This window comes from Sphaerodactylus townsendi, unplaced genomic scaffold, assembly GCF_021028975.2.
Source record: "Sphaerodactylus townsendi isolate TG3544 unplaced genomic scaffold, MPM_Stown_v2.3 scaffold_24, whole genome shotgun sequence".
Taxonomy (NCBI): domain Eukaryota; kingdom Metazoa; phylum Chordata; class Lepidosauria; order Squamata; family Sphaerodactylidae; genus Sphaerodactylus; species Sphaerodactylus townsendi.
Genome location: NW_025950407.1, coordinates 107,883 through 126,702, shown reverse-complemented (window position 1 = coordinate 126,702; position 18,820 = coordinate 107,883). Strand labels below are relative to the sequence as shown.

The following is an 18,820-nucleotide window of genomic DNA, read 5'->3' as shown; positions in this document are numbered from 1 at the left end:
AGGAAAAGAGATTCCATCTAAACATCAGGAAAACTTCCTGATTGTCAGGGCTGTACAACAGTGGAATGAACTGCCTTGGAGTGTGGAGTCTGGAGGTTTTTCAAGAAAGGCCGGATGGCCATCTGTCTGGAGTGCTTTGATCGTGTGTTCCTGCACTGCAGGGGGTTGGACCTAATGGCCCTTGTTGTCTTTTCCAACTCTATGATTCTATGGTCTTCCAGTTTGGAGATTCACTGAAGAGGGAGGGAAGCATTTTATGTTGAATCTGGACCTGTCACACAGCTTGGAGAGGCACGGGATACCCGGAAGCCTTCTGGGAAAAGCATGATGCTGCCCCAGAGACAAAGAGAGCTGAGGTCCTCAGCAAAGGCATAAACTTTGGGGGCTGAACAGCTCGAACCTCCCCAATGGGTGCCAAGCCATATTGACAAAGTCACAATGGCAGCTGAGGCACAGAACTGCTCTACCTTCCTGCTGTATCCTTAGGCAAAACCAATAAAACTCCCGCTCTGCAGGATATAACACCCTCCAGGTTTGCCATAGTTTCACCCCAGAGGAACTCAGGAAAAGGCATCTATTTCGGACTGCGTACATAGCTGGTTCGTCTGTGGAGAGGAGAACCTTCCGGACAGGGTGAAGCAAGGGGATCTGCAGTGATCAGCCATGGAAGAGTTAACTATGTATGTATGTATGTATGTATGTATGTATGTATGTATGTATGTATGTATGTATGTATGTATGTATATATGTATAAAAATTCTGTTTCCCTAATATAAGACATTCCCGAAAAATAAGACATAGTAGAGGTTTTGCTGAAGTGCGAAATATAAGACATCCCCCGAAAGTAAGACATAGCAAAGTTTTTGTTTGGAAGCATGCCCGATGAACAGAACACAGAAAAATAAGACATCTCCTGAAAATAAGACCTAGCGCATCTTTGGGAGCAAAAATTAATATAAGACACTGTCTTATATTCGGGGAAACACGGTATGTATGTATGTATGTATGTATGTATGTATGTATGTATGTATGTAACTATCTTATTTCAATGTTAAGTAACTGCTGCTGTTGAAAAATTGTTTTAATGGGGTTAAGTGTTATTTATGTATTTTATGTGCTGTTATTGTGAACAGTTGTACTGTGAGCCACCTCGAGCCCTTCGGGGGTGAGGCGGCCTATAAATCCAACAAACAAACAAACAAACAAACAAACTAGTTACTGAGGTCACTGTTTTATGACCAGTCTATTGATTGAGCTATTGGTCAGCAAGTTAGACATAGCTTACTTCAGAGGTGGGATCCAGCAGGTTCTCACAGGTTCCCGAGAGTAGGTTACTAATTATTTGTGTGTGCCGAGAGGGCAGATATCTGGCTATGCAGATATATTCTAACGTGGGTGATTTTGCCCACGGGATTTTTGGGCTTCCTAGTTAATGCCACGCTCTCCTTCATAATAATAGCGCCGCCGCTATAGAACTTGAAGCAGTCTAGCAGAGGAGGGTGCACCCGGCGATGCAGTAAGCAGCTCCTGCGCTTGCGCATGCGTGCTTTCCCCGCCTTGACTGCAAGGATCCGGCACAGCGACCAAGGCCTCCCTTGCCACAGCCCCGCCCCAGGAACGTTCCCACCCATCGAAATGCCGACCCGCCACACCCCATCGCGTTCCTACGCCCAGTTCCCCACGCTTTGGCCCCTAATACCACAGTTTGAATCCCACCACCATGGGAACCTGTTTCTAAAATTTTTGGATCCCACCACTGGCTTATGTGCTAATGGTCACGTACTCAGAGGTTATAAAGTTAAGTTTGTTCTTTGAGCAGAAGCCAGGTGCTAGAAGCCAGGATGTGACCACACAAGGTAACACTATGTAATCAAGTGTAGTAATATATGATGCCAGCGATTTCTTTGTTTTAATGTATCGCCGAGAGTATGTTTCACGCCCGAATCAATGGGGTGCTGTATGTGGTTTCCGCCTGAAACATATGGCCGGTCAGTATTCTAGTGCCAGCATTCTTCTCCTGATCGTTTTAGCTTCTTGCATCTGTGGCTGACATCTTCAGAGGATCTGATAGTAGGAAAGCAAGTGGAGTATATATACCTGTTGGAGTGTCCAGGGCGGGGGAAAGAACCATTGTTTGTTAACAAGTAAAGGGTGCAATTAGCAAGCTAGATTTGCATGTGTGTGTGGTATCCACCCATTAGCATGTGAGTAACAATGAAGATAGCAAGGTCAATAGGTGAGGCCATATGAATAGAAGTAGCCTGGCTTTTGTTCCCTTGATTGTAGACAGTAATACAATCAAGGGAACAAAAGCCTTGTTTGTAGTTAGTAAACTCATTTATATCAAAGTTAGTAAACTCATTCATATCAAAAGTTATAGTTAGTAAACTCATTATAGTCAGTAAACTCATTTATCTAAAAAGTGACTGAGAATCAGTCTCTTCTACTGTGCTTATATATTAAATTTTGCTTTTCTTAACAGAGTACTCTTGCCATTAGGAAATTGATCCTAATGTTAAAAGGCTAATTAATGAGTTCAATACCAAAGAAACATAGTCAGAACAAACACATTCAGTGTCATTTAAGTACAGGGTTTTTTGAATTGTAACGTTTTAACAAGTGAGTGTTACTTAGATAAGGCAGTCTGCATAGAGCAGTGGTGGCGAACCTTTTATATTCCAGATAAAGCATGGACTACTATTCCCATCCCCGCCCTACCAGCCCAGCCAATTGGCCAGGCTGGCAGGGGGTGATGGGAATTGTAGTCCATAACATCTGTTGAGATGCCATAAGGTTTGCCACTCACGGTATAGGAGAAACTGGGGAAAAGCATTTCGACTTATGATGATGAAGAAGAAGAAGAAGAAGAAGAAGAAGAAGAAGAAGAAGATGATGATGATGATGATTTATTTGACTTAATAAACCGCTCTCCCTCAAAGGGCTCAGATAGTTGGGGTATAGCAGCAAAGGATTCTTGTGGGAGCAGGGGGAAGCGTAATAGGGGATTAGGAGAATATTTGATTGCACTGCAATTTTTCAAAATGTAAATAAAAAAACAGTTTGTGTTGTTAATTAAAAGTTAAAGTTGTCCTTCAGCTATCTGAAGATCATTTGCTGGTGCCAAGTGTGTTTCGCAAGTTGAACCGAAAGAGCAGACACAGTGATTGGTGGAACTATGTATATAAGCAACAGCAATGTACAGTTTGTGCTGTGTGGTTTCCGGGCTGTACGGCCACGTTCTAGCAGCATTCTCTCCTGACGTTTCGCATCTGTGGCTGGCATCTTCAGAGGATCTGAGCCTTCGACAATACAATGTACTGTATGTTTGTTCCTTAGGGAAACAAGTGCCTGGCGGAGCACTTTGTTGGACTGTTTAAAATACTCTGTATATGGTATCATGTACATATAGCAACTCTATGGTAAAAGCCTTCTTTTGAAAGAATCTGCTGTGTGGAGTATTTCTTCTTCTTGAAGGTGGGAGTTTGCTGTATATGCCCACTTGTCTACTTTGACTAGTACCTCTCAAGTCTGCTATCAGATTTAACTGATTCCAATCACATTAATGGATCACAATCTTGATAATATTTGGTTCTGAATGTGTGTGTTTTTAAGGATGAGTTTTTCAACAGCGGGCTAAGAAATCGAGGTATATAAAATCCTAGGTGGCATAACTGTGGTTTTCTTTGGGGTCATGATTATGGGCACTGTTCTGAATTGCCTCAAAATGTGCTGGTGCTCACAGGATATGAGTTTGAAGTGAGAAGAAGATAGCTACTACTCTGAACTCGGGCCCAACCCCAGCCGCAGTCTTCCTCCCCCTAGGGAAAATAAAGATTGGAAAGGCCACGGCCCTAGTCCTGAGTTCGAGATCTCTTCCCCCATTCCACACACACAAACACATTCAAAAAGCTGACACACCTTGCTACCATCACAGTTCCCTTTTATTGTGAAAGGTAATAAATACATTCTTTGTCAAGGCAACAGTTACTCCCTCTCTTCATGGAGGCAGCCAATGGCAAACCACCTCCAAACATCTCTTGCCCTGAAAACCCCACCAGGGGTCACCATAGGTGAGATGTGATGGCGATAAAAAACACGGCCTGGTATGAGCTGCAGATCACACTGATGTTAAAGGGACAGTTAGAGAGTCCAGTTTCACAGTTGTCAACTCGGGTTGGGAGCCTGAGTTGTGGGAGGGAGCAAAGCACAATTTCAGATCCCAACTGTTGACTAGGTAACAGTGACATAGGTATATATATTTTTATGGGGTGGGCTCCAGGGCGGGCTCAGGGGGGTGAGGTGGGTCGAGCCCAACCCTCACCGCTAAAATGGCATGTGGCCATGCCTCCCTTAAGCTCCTCAGCCTCACCCTCCCTCCTCCCTCCCACCACCCACTCCACCCACCCAGTCCCTTTTGCCCCTCCAGGGAAAGCCAGAAGAGTGGCTCTGACGCCCCGAAAGCCTTGGAGAGCTGCTTTTATAAGCATGGAGGCTGGAGGGCGGGGCTTGGGGAGGCATGGCTACACCTCCCCAAGCCCCACCCCCCCAGCCCCTGTGCTTATAAAAGCAGTCAAGGCTGGGGGCGATAGTCTCTTCTGGCTTTCCCGGAGGGGAGGGCAAAAGGGACTGCTGGGTGGGTGGGTGGGCACTTGGAGACAACAGACATGTAATGGGGGGGGGGTTGAACCCATGAACCCCTCCATACCTATGTCCCTGCTAGGTAATGTTGCTTAATTGTCACCATGTCCCCTGGAGGTTTTAGCCTTATGGGTAAACAGGGCTTAGGATGGTTTGCAAAGAAGGAAGTGCTTGCTTCTATCCTCCTTCCCCATACATTAAATTAACTTTGTCACCATTCAGTTCCTTCATGCATCCGACGTGGACTTTTCTGGAACTTCTGCTTCATTGGCGGAAGGGCAACGTGTCTGGCTTTTCTGTGGGCAAGCAAGCTGCTCTTTGCTGCCGGGTGAAGCAGAGGTAGGACAGCCATTTGCTGGGGATGCAGAGGCATGGAGCTTGCATTCGATGTTCCTGCTGAGGCGTATCTACGGAAAATGGCGCCTGCGCATTGGTGGGCCCCTCGGGTTCCCGGCCTGGGTTTGGACCTCCTGCTGGCTGGCTTTGTGCCTTGCTGCTGGCTCAGGGTGGCAGGATCTTCTCCTCGAAGCTCGGCTTGATGTGGGGCGGGGGTGGCGCTGCCAGTGACTGAGCACCCCTGAGGTGAGGCGCATGGTTGGCATGGCTGTGGCAGGTGAGTTTGCAGGCAGTGATGGTGCCCACCTTCAAGAGATGCCCTCAAGCCATGTGCCATAGTGCCCTACCTTAGATACGCCACTGCATTCCCGGAGACCCATTTGATCTCCGTAACTCTATGATCCTGTTGCTTTCTGCCATATGATGTGCTCCTAGAGGATCCAGCTCGTGCATGCTCAGTGGGGCAGTTGTGGGGAGAAAAGATCCACGCATTGTAGTTTTGAGAGCTGTGTTCAGATCCAAGAATCTGATGTTTTCTCACGGTCTCAGGATCCTAAGTCTGCCACATCTCCTCCCACCACAGTATATGTACATTTTATATTTTTAGGTTTAACATTAATAAACATTGTTAATGGGGGGAAAGGTGGTTGTACTCAGTGTTTACATGGAAGTCCATGTTTGTTTTGGTGGCAGAGACGGGGTAGATTGTCCCAAACCCGCAAATGTTAGAACTTCAGCAACCAGAAAAGTCACTCCAAGGTTATTTTTCACCCTTCTGCCTCTTCTTGTTTAGATCATCCTGCGCTGCAGAGATTCCTTTTTGATCTTTAGAAATAATCATCACAGTGGATTCGTCTGTCTAGCAGTCCAGTACCTGAGCGATGAAGCCAACCGGGCCAATAAGTTACTAGTCCTCATCACTTTTGATTAGCTGGGCTGCCCTTGAAATATTAATATGAATCATGCATCTGTAGCGTGCAAAAAAGAAACCAGCTTTTCCAACTGAGAGTAACTTAAATACGGGTTCACCTGGATGCAATTCTTTACTCATTGTCGAAAAAAAGGCTGTTTTGAAGCCCGGGCGGAGCTATTTCCAAGGCAGGCCTTTTCCCACTGGAGTGCAGCAATTCCCCCATCAACAGCTTCTCTTTGGATCAGCCTGGCCCAGCCAGCTTCGTCCTGCCCCCACCCCCCCATCCCCAGAGTCCAGCTGTAAGAAGTGCACGCCTTAAAAACTTTCATTGGCCATTGCAGGGTTGGTGTACGAGAAGGGGCTGGAGCCATTGTTGGGATGTACCTGCCAAAAAAAGAGGAGAAGATACAGTTAGAGCAAGACTTTGATCAGATCACAAGAGAAGAAGAAGAAGAGTTTTGGATTTATATCCCCCCTTTCTCTCCTGCAGGAGACTCAAAGGGGCTGACAATCTCCTTGCCCTTCCCCCCCTCACAACAAACACCCTGTGAGGTAGGTGGGGCTGAGAGAGCTCAGGAAGAACTGTGACTAGCCTGCTGGGGTCACCCTGGGAAGCTGGGAGCGCGGTGTGAGAGTGCACAGTGCCTAATCTGAAATTCCTGTGAGAAGCTCTCCTTCCATGTGCCAGCTCAGGCGGCAGAGCTGGAAATCAAACCCAATCCCTTCAGATTAGATACACGAGCTCTTAACCTTCTACGCCACTGCTGCTCCCAAGGAGTCTGCAGTGTGAGATTTGGAAGAGTCACCGGCTTCAAAGTGAACCCACGCAAAACTTCTAAAGCCGGTGACTCTCTCCGTGATTCTTTCCAATATATATCTTAAGAGATTATTTATTCTTCTTTATTGGGTCGCCCAGAAAGACCAATATGTCAATCAGCATATGCTTTTAATCTTTCTGTCTTCCTCCTTTATATTTCAAACCCTGAATCCCTAGATCTTCATTAATTCTTTTAAGTAATGGTTCCATTGTGATTATAAATAGTAAGTGAGACAATGGCATCCTTTGTCTTGTGCCTCGCTGATCTCTAATTCTGTTGTTCTTTTCTCTCCATTTATACAATGTAAAAAGCGCTTTATGCTTTTTATATATATTTTTTATACCTGACAGAAAATTATTTGGAGTTCCAATTTTTTGTAGTAGCTGGTTCATAAAATACCAGTTCACTCTGTCAAATGCTTTTTCAGCATCTAATAATATAATGGCCATTTTTGTCCCTGGTTGTTGGTCAAGTATTTCAATTGCATTTAAAAATGTTCTTATATTTTGAGCAGTTGATCTTCCTGGTAGGAAGCCTCGTTGATCATCACTTATATAGTTTATGAGTACTTTTTTAAGTCTTTCTGCCATTATATGTGCGAAAATTTTATAATCTAGGTTTAGCAACGATATCGGCCTGAAATCCTTAGGTTCTGGTGTAGTTGAAACAGTTTTAGGTATCAGGGATATCGTTGCCTGGGTCCACGATTTGGGCATCACATTACCTTTTAAGATTTCATTCATTAGTTCTGTCAATTCTGTATTTAATTCTGTTGCGAACAGTTTGTAGTATGTCGCTGGAATCATGTCCGGCCCTGGAGTTTTATTTTTAAGTTTGTCTATCGCTTGTTTGACCTCAGTATTAGTTACTTCATGGTCCAGAATTTGGACTTCTTCCTGAGTGAAATGTTTCAGATTATGAATATCCAAGAATTTATCAATATCTTCTTGGAGTATGTTATCTTTGCTATACAACCTTTCGTAATAGGTTTGTATCTTTTCTTTAATTTCATTTTTATCTGTTATTCTTTTATTTTCCCAAGTGATTTCGCTTTGGGATTAATTTTAGTTTCTTGTTCTCTTTTAATTTTTCTGGATAACCATTTACCTGGTTTTCCACCAAAGACATAATTTTTTTGTTTTAAATATATTAGGTTTTTTAGCATTTCATCTGTATTTAAATTCTGTATTTGATCTTTATACAGTTTTATTTTCCTTTCAATTGCCTTTTTCTTCTTATTTGTTATTAATTCTTGTTCTAACTTAATTAACTCTTTCTCTAGGTCTTTCCTTTGTTTATTTTTCTTCCTTTTCAATTTAATTTCGGCTCTTATCATATTGTCTCTTAGGACAGCTTTATGTGAGTCCCAAATAATTCCTATATCTGTTATCGAGTTTTTATTTATTTCCCAGAATTCCTTCATATTTTTCCTAATCTCTTCTAAACTGTCTTTGTTCCTTTGGAGGGTGAGTGTTTGGCATTATACCCTGCTAAGGCCCCTCCTCACCATCTGTTTTAGTATTAGTTTTATTTTTATATATTGGTTTCAAAGTTTTAATTATTATATTATTGTGAAATGTTTATGCTGTAACCCACCCTGAGTCCTACGGGGATAGGGTGGGATAGAAATCGAATGAATGAATGAACGAACCAACGAACCAACGAATGAACCAACGAACCAACGAACCAACGGACGGATGGATCTGACGGACAGAGCGAAATAGAATGAATGAAAAATACATTCCGCCATCCAGAGGCAATGCCCTCCCACCACCAAATCACCAGGATATTCCCTGCCCTAAGCTGGCAACCCCAGTGCCTGTGAAAATCAAGAGAAACATACTGCCTTGTTATAGGACTGGCCCTATCGAAAGCAGATAGACTTGCTAGGCAAAAGGGAAGGCTGTGATAAGACGTTTATGTTTTCAGCATTCTTTCATGGGGTGCGCCAGCCCTATCAAAGGAGTTTTATCACTTTCGTTCCCAAGGAGTTGCTCGGTCTTGACACGTTAAAAGCAAGCCTGCCTCTTCTCAGGCAGCTGCTGTATTAAACTTTTGTTTGCTTTTCTCCTGGGGGGAGAGGGCAGTTGGGTGGGAGCTAGGTTTGCCAGCCTCCAGGGGGTGGCTGGAGATCTCTTGGGATTACAACTGATCTCCAGGCAACAAAGATCACTTCCCCTGGATAAAATGGTTGCTTTGGAAGGGGGCAATATACCCCACTGAAGAAGAAGAAGGAGGAGGAGGAGGAAGAGGAGGAGGAGGAGGAGGAGGAGAAGGAGAAGGAGAAGGAGAAGGAGAAGGAGAAGGAGAAGGAGAAGGAGAAGGAGAAGGACGAGGACGAGGACGAGGACGAGGAGGAGAAGAAGAGAAGAAGAGAAGAAGGAGAAGGAGAAGGAGGAGAAGAAGGAGAAGGAGAAGGAGAAGGAGAAGGAGGAGAAGGAGAAGGAGAAGGAGAAGGAGAAGGAGAAGGAGAAGGAGAAGGAGAAGAAGAAGAAGAAGAAGAAGGAGAAGAAGAAGAAGAAGAAGAAGAAGAAGAAGAAGAAGAAGAAGAAGAAGAAGAAGAAGAAGAAGAAGAAGAAGAAGAAGAAGAAGAAGAAGAAGAAGAAGAAGAAGAAGAAGAAGAAGAAGAAGAAGAAGAAGAAGAAGAAGAAGAAGAAGAAGAAGAAGAAGAAGAAGAAGAAGAGCTGGATTTATATCCCCCTTTTTACAATCTCCTTTTCCTCCCCCACCCCGCAACAAATGCCCTGTCAGGTGGGTGGGGCTGAGAGAGCTCCATAGAGCTGTGACTAGCCCAGGGGTCTGCAACCTGTGGCTCTCCAGATGTTCATGGACTACAATTCCAATCATACTCTGCTGGCAGGGACTGATGGGAATTGTAGTCCATGAACATCTGGAGAGCCACAGGTTGCAGACCCCTGAGCTAGCCCAAGGTCACCCAGCTGGCATGTGCTGGAGTGCACAAGCCAATCTAGTTCCCCAGATGAGCCTCCACAGCTCAAGGGAATCAAACCTGGTTCTAACCAGATTAGAGTGCCCCTGCTCTTCACTACTACGTCACTGCTGCTCCTGAAGTCCCTCCCCTCCCCAAACCCTCCCCTCCTCTGACCCCACCTCCCAAAACCTCCAGGTATTTCCCAACCTGGAGCTGGCAACCCTATACCCATCAATCCACTACGTTGGTTGTATCGTTCACCGGAGGGGTGCCCAGTTCTCGTGGGTGAAATGCCAGGAACCGCCAGCTGCTCTCTGCAAAGACCTGGGCAGTTGCCAGCCACATGACAAGCAATTCAATGTCCTGTGTAAACAAGGCCCGGTCATGAGAAAGGGAGCGGCCAGAATGCTGCCCCCCCACACCAAGGGCGAATTGGGTGGACCCCAAAGGGGGGACCCCTGTGAAAGACCTTGGGGATGCCTGGATTTCTTTGGCAACAAGAGGAAAGAAAAAACCCATGCACCCCCTTTCTCCTTGCTCTGCCCTTTCCCCGAGATTTCTGAATCCTGCACGTGCTCAGATGGCTATTTGCTCAAGAGGCAGCGGTGTTTGCTGAGCTGTAACAAGTCCCTTAATGGAACAGATGGGGCCAGAGCTCTTATATGACGTTTATCGAGCGTCGCCCTGTTGTGGGCCCAGCGTGGCGAGAGACATCCCCCCCCCCCAACACACACACACACACTCACACACACACACAAATATAGACAGGCCTCCAGCTCAGCTGGGCCTCTGGTTGCCTAGGCAACCGGCCTGGCCAGGCATATTAACAATAACCCCGACCCCGTGTTTCTTGGCCCATTTGTTTGCCATGGAGTGTAATTTGGGGGGCGGGGGGGCAGACAAACAATACCAACGCTGCCCCAAATGGGCAGCTGGCTCTAATGGCAGCTTTCCCTGCTAGTTAGAGATTAACTCTGTAGCAGGGGAAGGAGCTGGAGGCCAGCCAGGGGTCAAGGCCATCATGAGGCTATTTGTGACTTCGGAGCGGGTGCTGGAGACGGCAGCTTTGCACTTTCCTCTAACAGGGAAGACTAAAAAGATAGTGGGGGGGGGGGTTGAGAAGGGAAAGGGCAGACTGCATAGGAGGCTGCCTTCTATGATATTACACCGAGTGAGGTCCTTCTCTGTCCCCATACTCGACCCCCAACATGTCCAGGAATTACTCAACCCAGACCAGACAACTACAGCACCCTAGTTTTTCATGCAATAGATTGCTGGTTCTATGCCAAGGGTCTTGGGTTCTAGATACTGGGAAGGAATCTTCTCTGCTTGAGACTCTAGAGTAGCTCTTCCCACTCCCATTATACCCGTGGTTAGAACATAAGAACATAAGAACAAGCCAGCTGGATCAGACCAGAGTCCATCTAGTCCAGCTCTCTGCTACTTGCAGTGGCCCACCAGGTGCCTTTGGGAGCTCACCTGCAGGATGTGAACGCAATGGCCTTCAGCTGCTGCTGCTCCCGAGCACCTGGTCTGCTAAGGAATTTGCAATCTCAGATCAAAGAGGATCAAGATTGGTAGCCATAGATCGACTTCTCCTTCATAAATCTGTCCAAGCCCCTTTTAAAGCTATCCAGGTGAGTGGCCATCACCACCTCCTGTGGCAGCATATTCCAAACACCAATCACACGTTGCGTGAAGAAGTGTTTCCTTTTATTAGTCCTGATTCTTCCCCCCAGCATTTTCAATGGATGCCCCCTGGTTCTAGTATTGTGAGAAAGAGAGAAAAATTTCTCTCTGTCAACATTTTCTACCCCAGGCATAATTTTATAGACTTCAATCATATCCCCCCTCAGACGTCTCCTCTCCAAACTAAAGAGTCCCAAACGCTGCAGCCTCTCCTCATAAGGAAGGTTCCCAACCTTTTCCGACTCTCGTACTCCTGGGCAACACATTTCCCTAAAACTGTACCCCCATAGTTGCAAAAATATGACATCATTTGTTTCATCTACCCCCAAAATTCTCTGGTATGTACTTGTGGGCGTACACATACCCCAGGTTGGGGACCACTGCATCTGACAAATTAAAGCTAGACCAACTAGTGGTCTGTATCTATGGATGCCCTTCTCCAGGTGGGACCTGGGGTTCTTCCAGAATTACAGCTGATTTCCAGACAATAGACATCAATTCCCCTGGAGAAAATGGATGCTTTGGAGGTGGGACTCTCTGCTGCACCCCTCTGAGATCCCTGACCTCCCAAGGCCCCAAATATCCAAGAGTCCCCCAAGCTGGATCATAGAATCATGGAGTTGGAAGAGACCCCAAGGGCCATCAAGCCCAATCCACCTGCCATGCAGGAACACACAATCAAAGCACTCCTGACAGATGGCCACCCAGCCTCTCTTTAAAAACCTCCAAAGTAGAAGACTCCACCATTCTGCGAGGCAGCGAATTCCACTGTCGAACAGCCCTGACTGTCAGGAAGTTTTTCCTGATGTTTAGGTGGAATCTCTTTTCCTTCACCTTGAACCCGTTACTCCTGATCTGAGTCTCTGGAGCTGCAGAAAACAAGCTTGCTCCCTCGCCAACATGACATCCTTTCAAAAATCATACTACCTCTTCACCTTCTCTTCACCAAACTTAACCTTCGCATCTTCAGTCTAAACATCCCCTGCTCCCTAGGTCTCTCCTCCTTGTAGGGCATGGATTCCAAACCTTTGACCATTTTGGTTGCCCTCCTCTGGACCCGTTCCAGCTTGTCAATACCCTTCTTGAATTGTGGTGCAGAATCTGGCAAGCCTACCCCTCTTGATCCCCTGTGGGTAGCCAGGGACGACCTGGCAACTTTCTCGATTTCGAGAGTACGGGTCTACCACCCTCCCCTTTCACTCGGCAAAGCCTGACATGAACAGTTTCCATTTTACCCTGTTCAGCAGGGAGCAGGGCCAGGACAGGTAGGGATTTTACTCACATCAGTGTAAGGATTTTGTTTGCTGCTCGGAGCAACGTATCGGCCGTGTGTGCGATACGTTGGATGGTCAGTCATAGCATAGTAGGAGTCTCGGTGGTTGAGCAGGTCAAGCTGGCCACGATAGCTTTTTCGAAGGCGGTAGGTTAACTGCAAGGGATTGAAGGAGAGCAAGAGAAAAGTCAGAGTTGTTTGGTGCAAGTGAGAGAGGCAAGAAGGGAACATTTAAATTCTGAAGTAGAAGAACCACCACAACAATAACAACAGTTGGTTTGCATATCCTGCTTTTCTCTAATGTAAGGAGTCCCTTGCTGCAGAGCAGCAATGTATAATCAGCCTATATTTACTCTATCCTTTCCAGAAGGGGAGATCCTACAATAAATATGGTATTTTAGTTTAAACAGACAAAAGGTTCTCAGTTATTTTTGTTCTCGGTACATATAGATGAGGCTTTCCTGCACACAATAGCCTGCTAAATTAGAAGAAGAAGAAGAAGAAGAAGAAGAAGAAGAAGAAGAAGAAGAAGAAGAAGAAGAAGAAGAAGAAGAAGAAGAGGAGGAGGAGGAGGAGGAGGAGGAGGAGGAGGAGGAGGAGGAGGAGGAGGAGGAGAGTTTGGATTTATATCCCACCTTTCTCTCCTATAAGAGACTCAAAGGAGCTTATAAACTCCTTTCCCTTCCTCTCCCCACAACAGACACCTTGTGAGGCAGGTAGGGCTGAAAGAGTTATGAGAGAACTGGGACTAGCCCAAGGTTACCCATCAGGAATGCAGGAATGCGGGAACACATCTGGTTTACCAGATAAGCCTCTGCCACTCAGGTGGAGGAGTGGGGAATCAATCCCAGTTCTCCAGATTAAAATCCACCGGCTCTACACCTCGCTGACGTATCAGTCTATCAGCGTGTCATTTGGTGGTGGAAAATGCAATCAAATGGAAGCCATCCTATGGCAACCCCTTGGCCATTTTGAGGCAGGAGACTTTCAAAGGTGGTTGGCCATTGCCTAATTTTGCCTGGCAACCCTGGACTCCCTTGGTGGTCTCCCATCCAAATAATTACCAGGGCTGACCCTTCATAGCTTCCAATTACTGGCTTAAAAAATAAACCCTTGAAAAGGCCTCCAATCCTGCTAGCATGGAACTGAAGATGGAAAGTATCATGGAAATACAGGGAAGTCCGCCATCAGTAGCCCCAGCAATGCTGGAGCTCCCGGAGGAAAACACTGGCATGCGGAAAAGGTTCAAATCCCCTTTCTGTCACAAATGTCTTTGTGGCCAGTCATGAGCTCCGGGTCTAACCTGCCTCCCAGGATTGGTGTGAGGAAACAAATGGGGCAGAGAGAGAAGAGACTGGAAAGAGAGAACAAGGAAGAGACACTCACCAGGATTATGTAGGCAATGATGGCTAGCAGTAGAAGGATGCAGACCAACACGAGGAGGGCAATGCCCCAGCCTGGAACAGGTGCTTCAGAGGCAGGAATTGGAATGGGGTCGGACTTTACTGCAATGGAAGGAAAGACGTCAGTGGCCCCAATAAGCAGCAGCTGGGGTCAAGGGGATGGATATTCAGAGGCGACCAGCAAGAGGAGTCCCAGCGGTCCTGTTGATGGGCTTCACGACAGCAGTCTATCATCAGATAGGATGGCATTCAAAGTATAAACAGCCAGGGTGACCATTTCCAGGCTGGAAATTTCCTGAGATTACAACTGATCTCCAAGTGACAGAGACCAGATCACCTGGAGGAAATGGCTGCCTTGGAAGGTGGAGTCTATGGCCCCCACTGAAGCCCCTCCCTTCCCTCAACCTCACCCTCCTCAGGCTCCGCCCCCCAAATCTCCGACTATTTTTTTCCAAACATGGAGCTAGTAATCTTAAGTATATTCCCTCTGTCTATCAACATCATGGATACAGACTATTGTTTCAGTGACAGGAGTCTGCAGCTACCTTGTGTAGGCTGTATGAACGTCATACTTACAACACAATCCTACACAGAGTTACTCCAGTCTAAACCCATTGAAATTAATGGATTTACTGGAATAACTTTAGAATTGCACTGTTGGACATTCTGCATTCAAACAGTCAGAATTCTGAGATAAGAACGATGAAATCCGCGACCAATAGAAATCACTTAGGTGCACAGTTGATAGGATTTATTTTGCATAATGTGTTCCGCTGTGTTTGCTGATTTGCATAATTTATTCAGCAGCGGACTCCAGTCTGGAGAACCAGGTTTGATTCTGTACTCCTCCACCTGAGTGGCAGACTCTCATTTGGTGAACTGGATGGGTTTCCCTGCTCCTACACATGAAGCCTGCCAGTCACAGTTCTCTCAGAACTCTTTCAGCCCCCACCCACTTCACGAGGTATCTGTTGTGGGAAGAGGAAGGGAAAGAGTTTGTAAGCCACGTGGAGACTCCTGAAGGTTGAGAAAAGTGGGATATAAATCCAAACTCCTCCTCTTCCTCTCATTGGTATTTAATAAAAAGAGTGTTGACTCTCAAATGGTGGTACCCCAAAAATCTTGTTGGTCTCTAAGGTGCTACTGGAGTGGAATCTAGCTGTTCCCCAAAAGTGGATGTGATGCCTAATGCCACCTCCTGGGCTGTTCTGCAGCTTTAAGAGGGGGATGGATATATTCACAGATCAGGGCTATCCATGACCATTATCAGTCAAGATGCATGCCTGTGCTCTTCAGTATCAGAGGAGCCCACATATTATATTAGGTAGAAGAAGAGTTGGGTTTATATCCCTCCTTTCTCTCCTGTAAGGAGACTCAAAGGGGTTTACAAACTCCTTTCCCTTTCCCCCTCACAACAAGCACCCTGTGTGGCGGGTGGGGCTGAGAGAACTCCAAAGAACTGTGACTAGCCCAAGGTCACCCAGCTGGCAAGTGTTGGAGTGCACAGACTAATCTGGTTCCCCAGGTAAGCCTCCACAGCTCAAGTGGCAGAGCAGGGAATCAAACCTGGTTCTCCAGATCAGAGTGCACCTGTTCTTAACCACTACACCCCCGCTGGCTCAGGTGCTGCACAATACAGGCAGGATAAATGCTGCTGCAGTTGTCTAGCTTGTGGGCTTCCTAGACGTCCCTATTTGGCCACCGAGTGAACAGACTGCTGGACTTGATAGCCCTTGGACTGATCTAGCATAGCTTAGGTCCTCAAGCTCAGTCCTGAGACAACTGCCCCGCCCCTCACCTTGGACATCATTTATTGCCAAATCCTGCTTTTGCTCTGGAGTGGCTTTTTCCAAATTCTGCTGTACTTGATCTTTCAGCTCATCGGGGGATTTTTGTGTCTGGAAAAACAAGACTGACCATACTTTAATAGAGCCCGGCCTGCAAATGAGGGAGAGAAGGAAAGAATTAGGGCATTGCCAGCACCCTGTTGGATCTGGGAGACCTCCCAGAATTAGAACTGTATACCAGACCACAGAGGTCTGTTCCCCAAGAGAAAAAGGCTGCTCTGGAGGGCAGACTCTATGCATTATACCCCATTGAACTCCGGCCCCTCCCCAAACTCTTCCCTCCCCAGACTCCATCTCCACGGCTGTACCTCAACTGACCGTACTAACATCTTTTTCTGAGACAGAGCTACATGCGATGCCCTCTGCATACCACTAATTTAAAAAATCCACACATATAATGTAATCATCATCATCATCATTAATAATAATAATAATAACTATATTAACAATAATAATAATAATGACATTGTTAATATAGTTATTATGAACTTGCTTATTATGGACTTGCTTTCCATGTTATGAATACTGTTCATAAACGCTGCTGCTTGTATGTGGTTATGTTACACGAACACCTTTACATGCATGAATGTAGGGGTTTGTTCAGGCTGACCAGATGTCCCACTTTTGGCGGGACAGTCCCGCCTTCAAACAATTTGTCCCGTGTCCCGTGGGTTATTTAAATTGTCCCGATTTTGGGGAGGCTGCCACACTGCCTTCTGGGGCGCAAGGCAGTGCGGCAGCCTCCCGCACGCTCAGCCACAGGAGCACAGCCTTCTGGGGCTTGCCATTTCCCGCCTGTCACAAAGCAGGAAACGGCAAGCCCCAGAAGACCATGCTCCTGCGGCCGTGTACGCATGCGCGTGCGCGTGCGCACGGCCGCCTATCCCCGTCCCGGTTTACAAAGGTGACCATCTGGTCACCTTAGGTTTGTTTAAAAATTGTTTATAAAGTGACACAGGGTTTATGAGGCACAGAAAAGCACTTTTGTTAATGAGTACGCAACACAATCTGTAGCCTTTTTCACAGAGTTTTTATCAGTAATATGTGGTAGTGTTTCCATACTCTGTGACTCAGATTTTGGTGTTTATTCCAATGCCCTCTGGGCATGTTCTTTTTGCACTCTGGAGCTCCAGTCAAATGCTCCTAACCAGTTTAAGCAGGCTTGGGTGGGATCCGTGCTCTTTTGTAAATCACACTGCGTGTGCAACACACCTTTTACCATCCCTTTACTCCAACAGTGTAGTCATTAATGTGGCTTGTTGGTTTCCCTGGGTTCTGTGTGTATGTGCCTGTGCGTGCGTGTGTTTGTTGAAAGTGCCTTAGAATGAACTGTGCAACACTAAAGAGAATTCAAGTGCATTTGTTCTTGCTGGGTTTCTCTTAAAGTGCATGCTATTACAGCAAGGGAGCGCACTTTGAGAGGTTGCTTATTGCTACGGCCAAAGTGCTAAGGGAGACTCTCGGTTGGGATCCTTCTTATAAAACTGGTTGCAGTTGCAAGACGGGCAAAATGGAAAAGACCAGAGTATGTGAACCTCTGACTTCCCCTTGCCCACCTGACCTTTTATTCATTGCAGCTCAGTCACCCATTCCCCAGACATCTGTAACTGCCAGTCTGTGGGTAGTGGCTGAAAAACTTTTGAAACGACAACTGGTCTGCAGGTAGAGACGCATCTGGGGAAAATGTAGCCTGGTGTAAAATCTGAGATTTCTGCCCCCCACCCTCATGGGCAACCGCTCTCCCCTACCACGACCAAACTTTTTTTTGCACCAGGTTTTGAAATCAGTGTATGGACCCGGGGGGGGGGGGGGGGGGGGGTGACTAAATGGCTGCAGCCCGGGGACATTTGTCCTATATGTCCCCCTGGGTGGTACGCCCCTGTTGCAGGTTACAGAGACCATTTTCCTGTGAGAGATGGGTGATTTGGAACATGGACTCTATGACATAAGACACCCCTCCTGCCCTCCCCAGGGTCCACCCCCCCCCCAACTCTCCAGAAATTTCCTAACCCAGAGCTAGAGCCATCAGATGTGTTTATTGACAGGCCACACACTGTACCTGAATCCAATTATGTTGTATCCTCGGTATTGGTTTCTGAGCGCACACGTGGAACAGTTATAGATGCTCGAATACTGCAAAGAGAAAGGGAGAGTGTTGTGAATTAGATTGTAATAAACTGGAACTCAAAACATACGGTGGGAATGAAGCCCTGCTTTGAGACCGCCTCCTTACCCCCAGCTATTATTAGGGGACCTCCTGCCCCCCCCCCGTCCCCACAACAATGGAAGCAAAACCCATATTCTGTACCCCAATAAATCAAAAGTTGTGCAAGAAGAAATGCTGTATCCTGCAACCTGTAAATGCAGCATGCAAATTGAGGGCAATTTGGGGCACCACTTTATTTTGCATAATTTATTCTGACTTGGTGTGCAGGATTCCACTTCCACAGGTCAGAGGGAGGCGGCTAGGCAGGGCTTTGAACTTTCCGCTCACTCTGACCCCTGGAAATTTTGTCAGGACACCTGGTAAGCTTTTGCACACTTTTACAAAGTGCTAAAACTAAGCGCTAAACACTTTTAAAAGTGCTATAACCGCTGGTGACTTCTTACGCATGCGACCCACGGCCAAAGGGGTTTTCAAGGGCAAGTGGAATAAACAGAGGTCAAGCTATTGCGCTAATGGCCTTCCTTCTGGCAGGAGCTCCTTCCTGCCTTGGTGGTCTCCCTTCCAAGTACTTATGGCAACCCCAGTGAGGTATTTTCAAGGTGAGAAGTGGAGGTGGTTTGCCACTGCCTTCCTCTGCAGGGTCTCCCTTGATGGTCTCCCATCCAAGCATGAACCCTTCTTAGCTTCTGAAATCTGATCTGATCAGGCTATAGTCCAGTGGTGGCGAACCTTTGGCACTCCAGATGTTATGGACTACAATTCCCATCAGCCCCTGCTGGCATGGCCAATTGGCTATGCTTGCAG

At 46.6% G+C, this 18,820-nt stretch overlaps 1 protein-coding gene across 1 annotated transcript in view; it reads right to left on the bottom strand.

The window, feature by feature from the left end:
• Nucleotides 1-4,659: 4,659 nt before the first annotated feature.
• Nucleotides 4,660-18,820, bottom strand: part of MUC1 (mucin 1, cell surface associated) — a 31,309-nt gene continuing 17,148 nt past the window's right edge. Inside the window, exons 4-8 of the mRNA XM_048482849.1 lie at nt 17,909-17,982; nt 15,801-15,940; nt 13,986-14,104; nt 12,609-12,755; nt 4,660-6,271 (exon numbers count right to left, since the gene is read on the bottom strand). Coding sequence (XP_048338806.1) covers nt 6,203-6,271; nt 12,609-12,755; nt 13,986-14,104; nt 15,801-15,940; nt 17,909-17,982 — 549 coding nt within the window. The 3' untranslated portion in view covers nt 4,660-6,202. The remainder of the gene's footprint in view (nt 6,272-12,608; nt 12,756-13,985; nt 14,105-15,800; nt 15,941-17,908; nt 17,983-18,820) is intronic.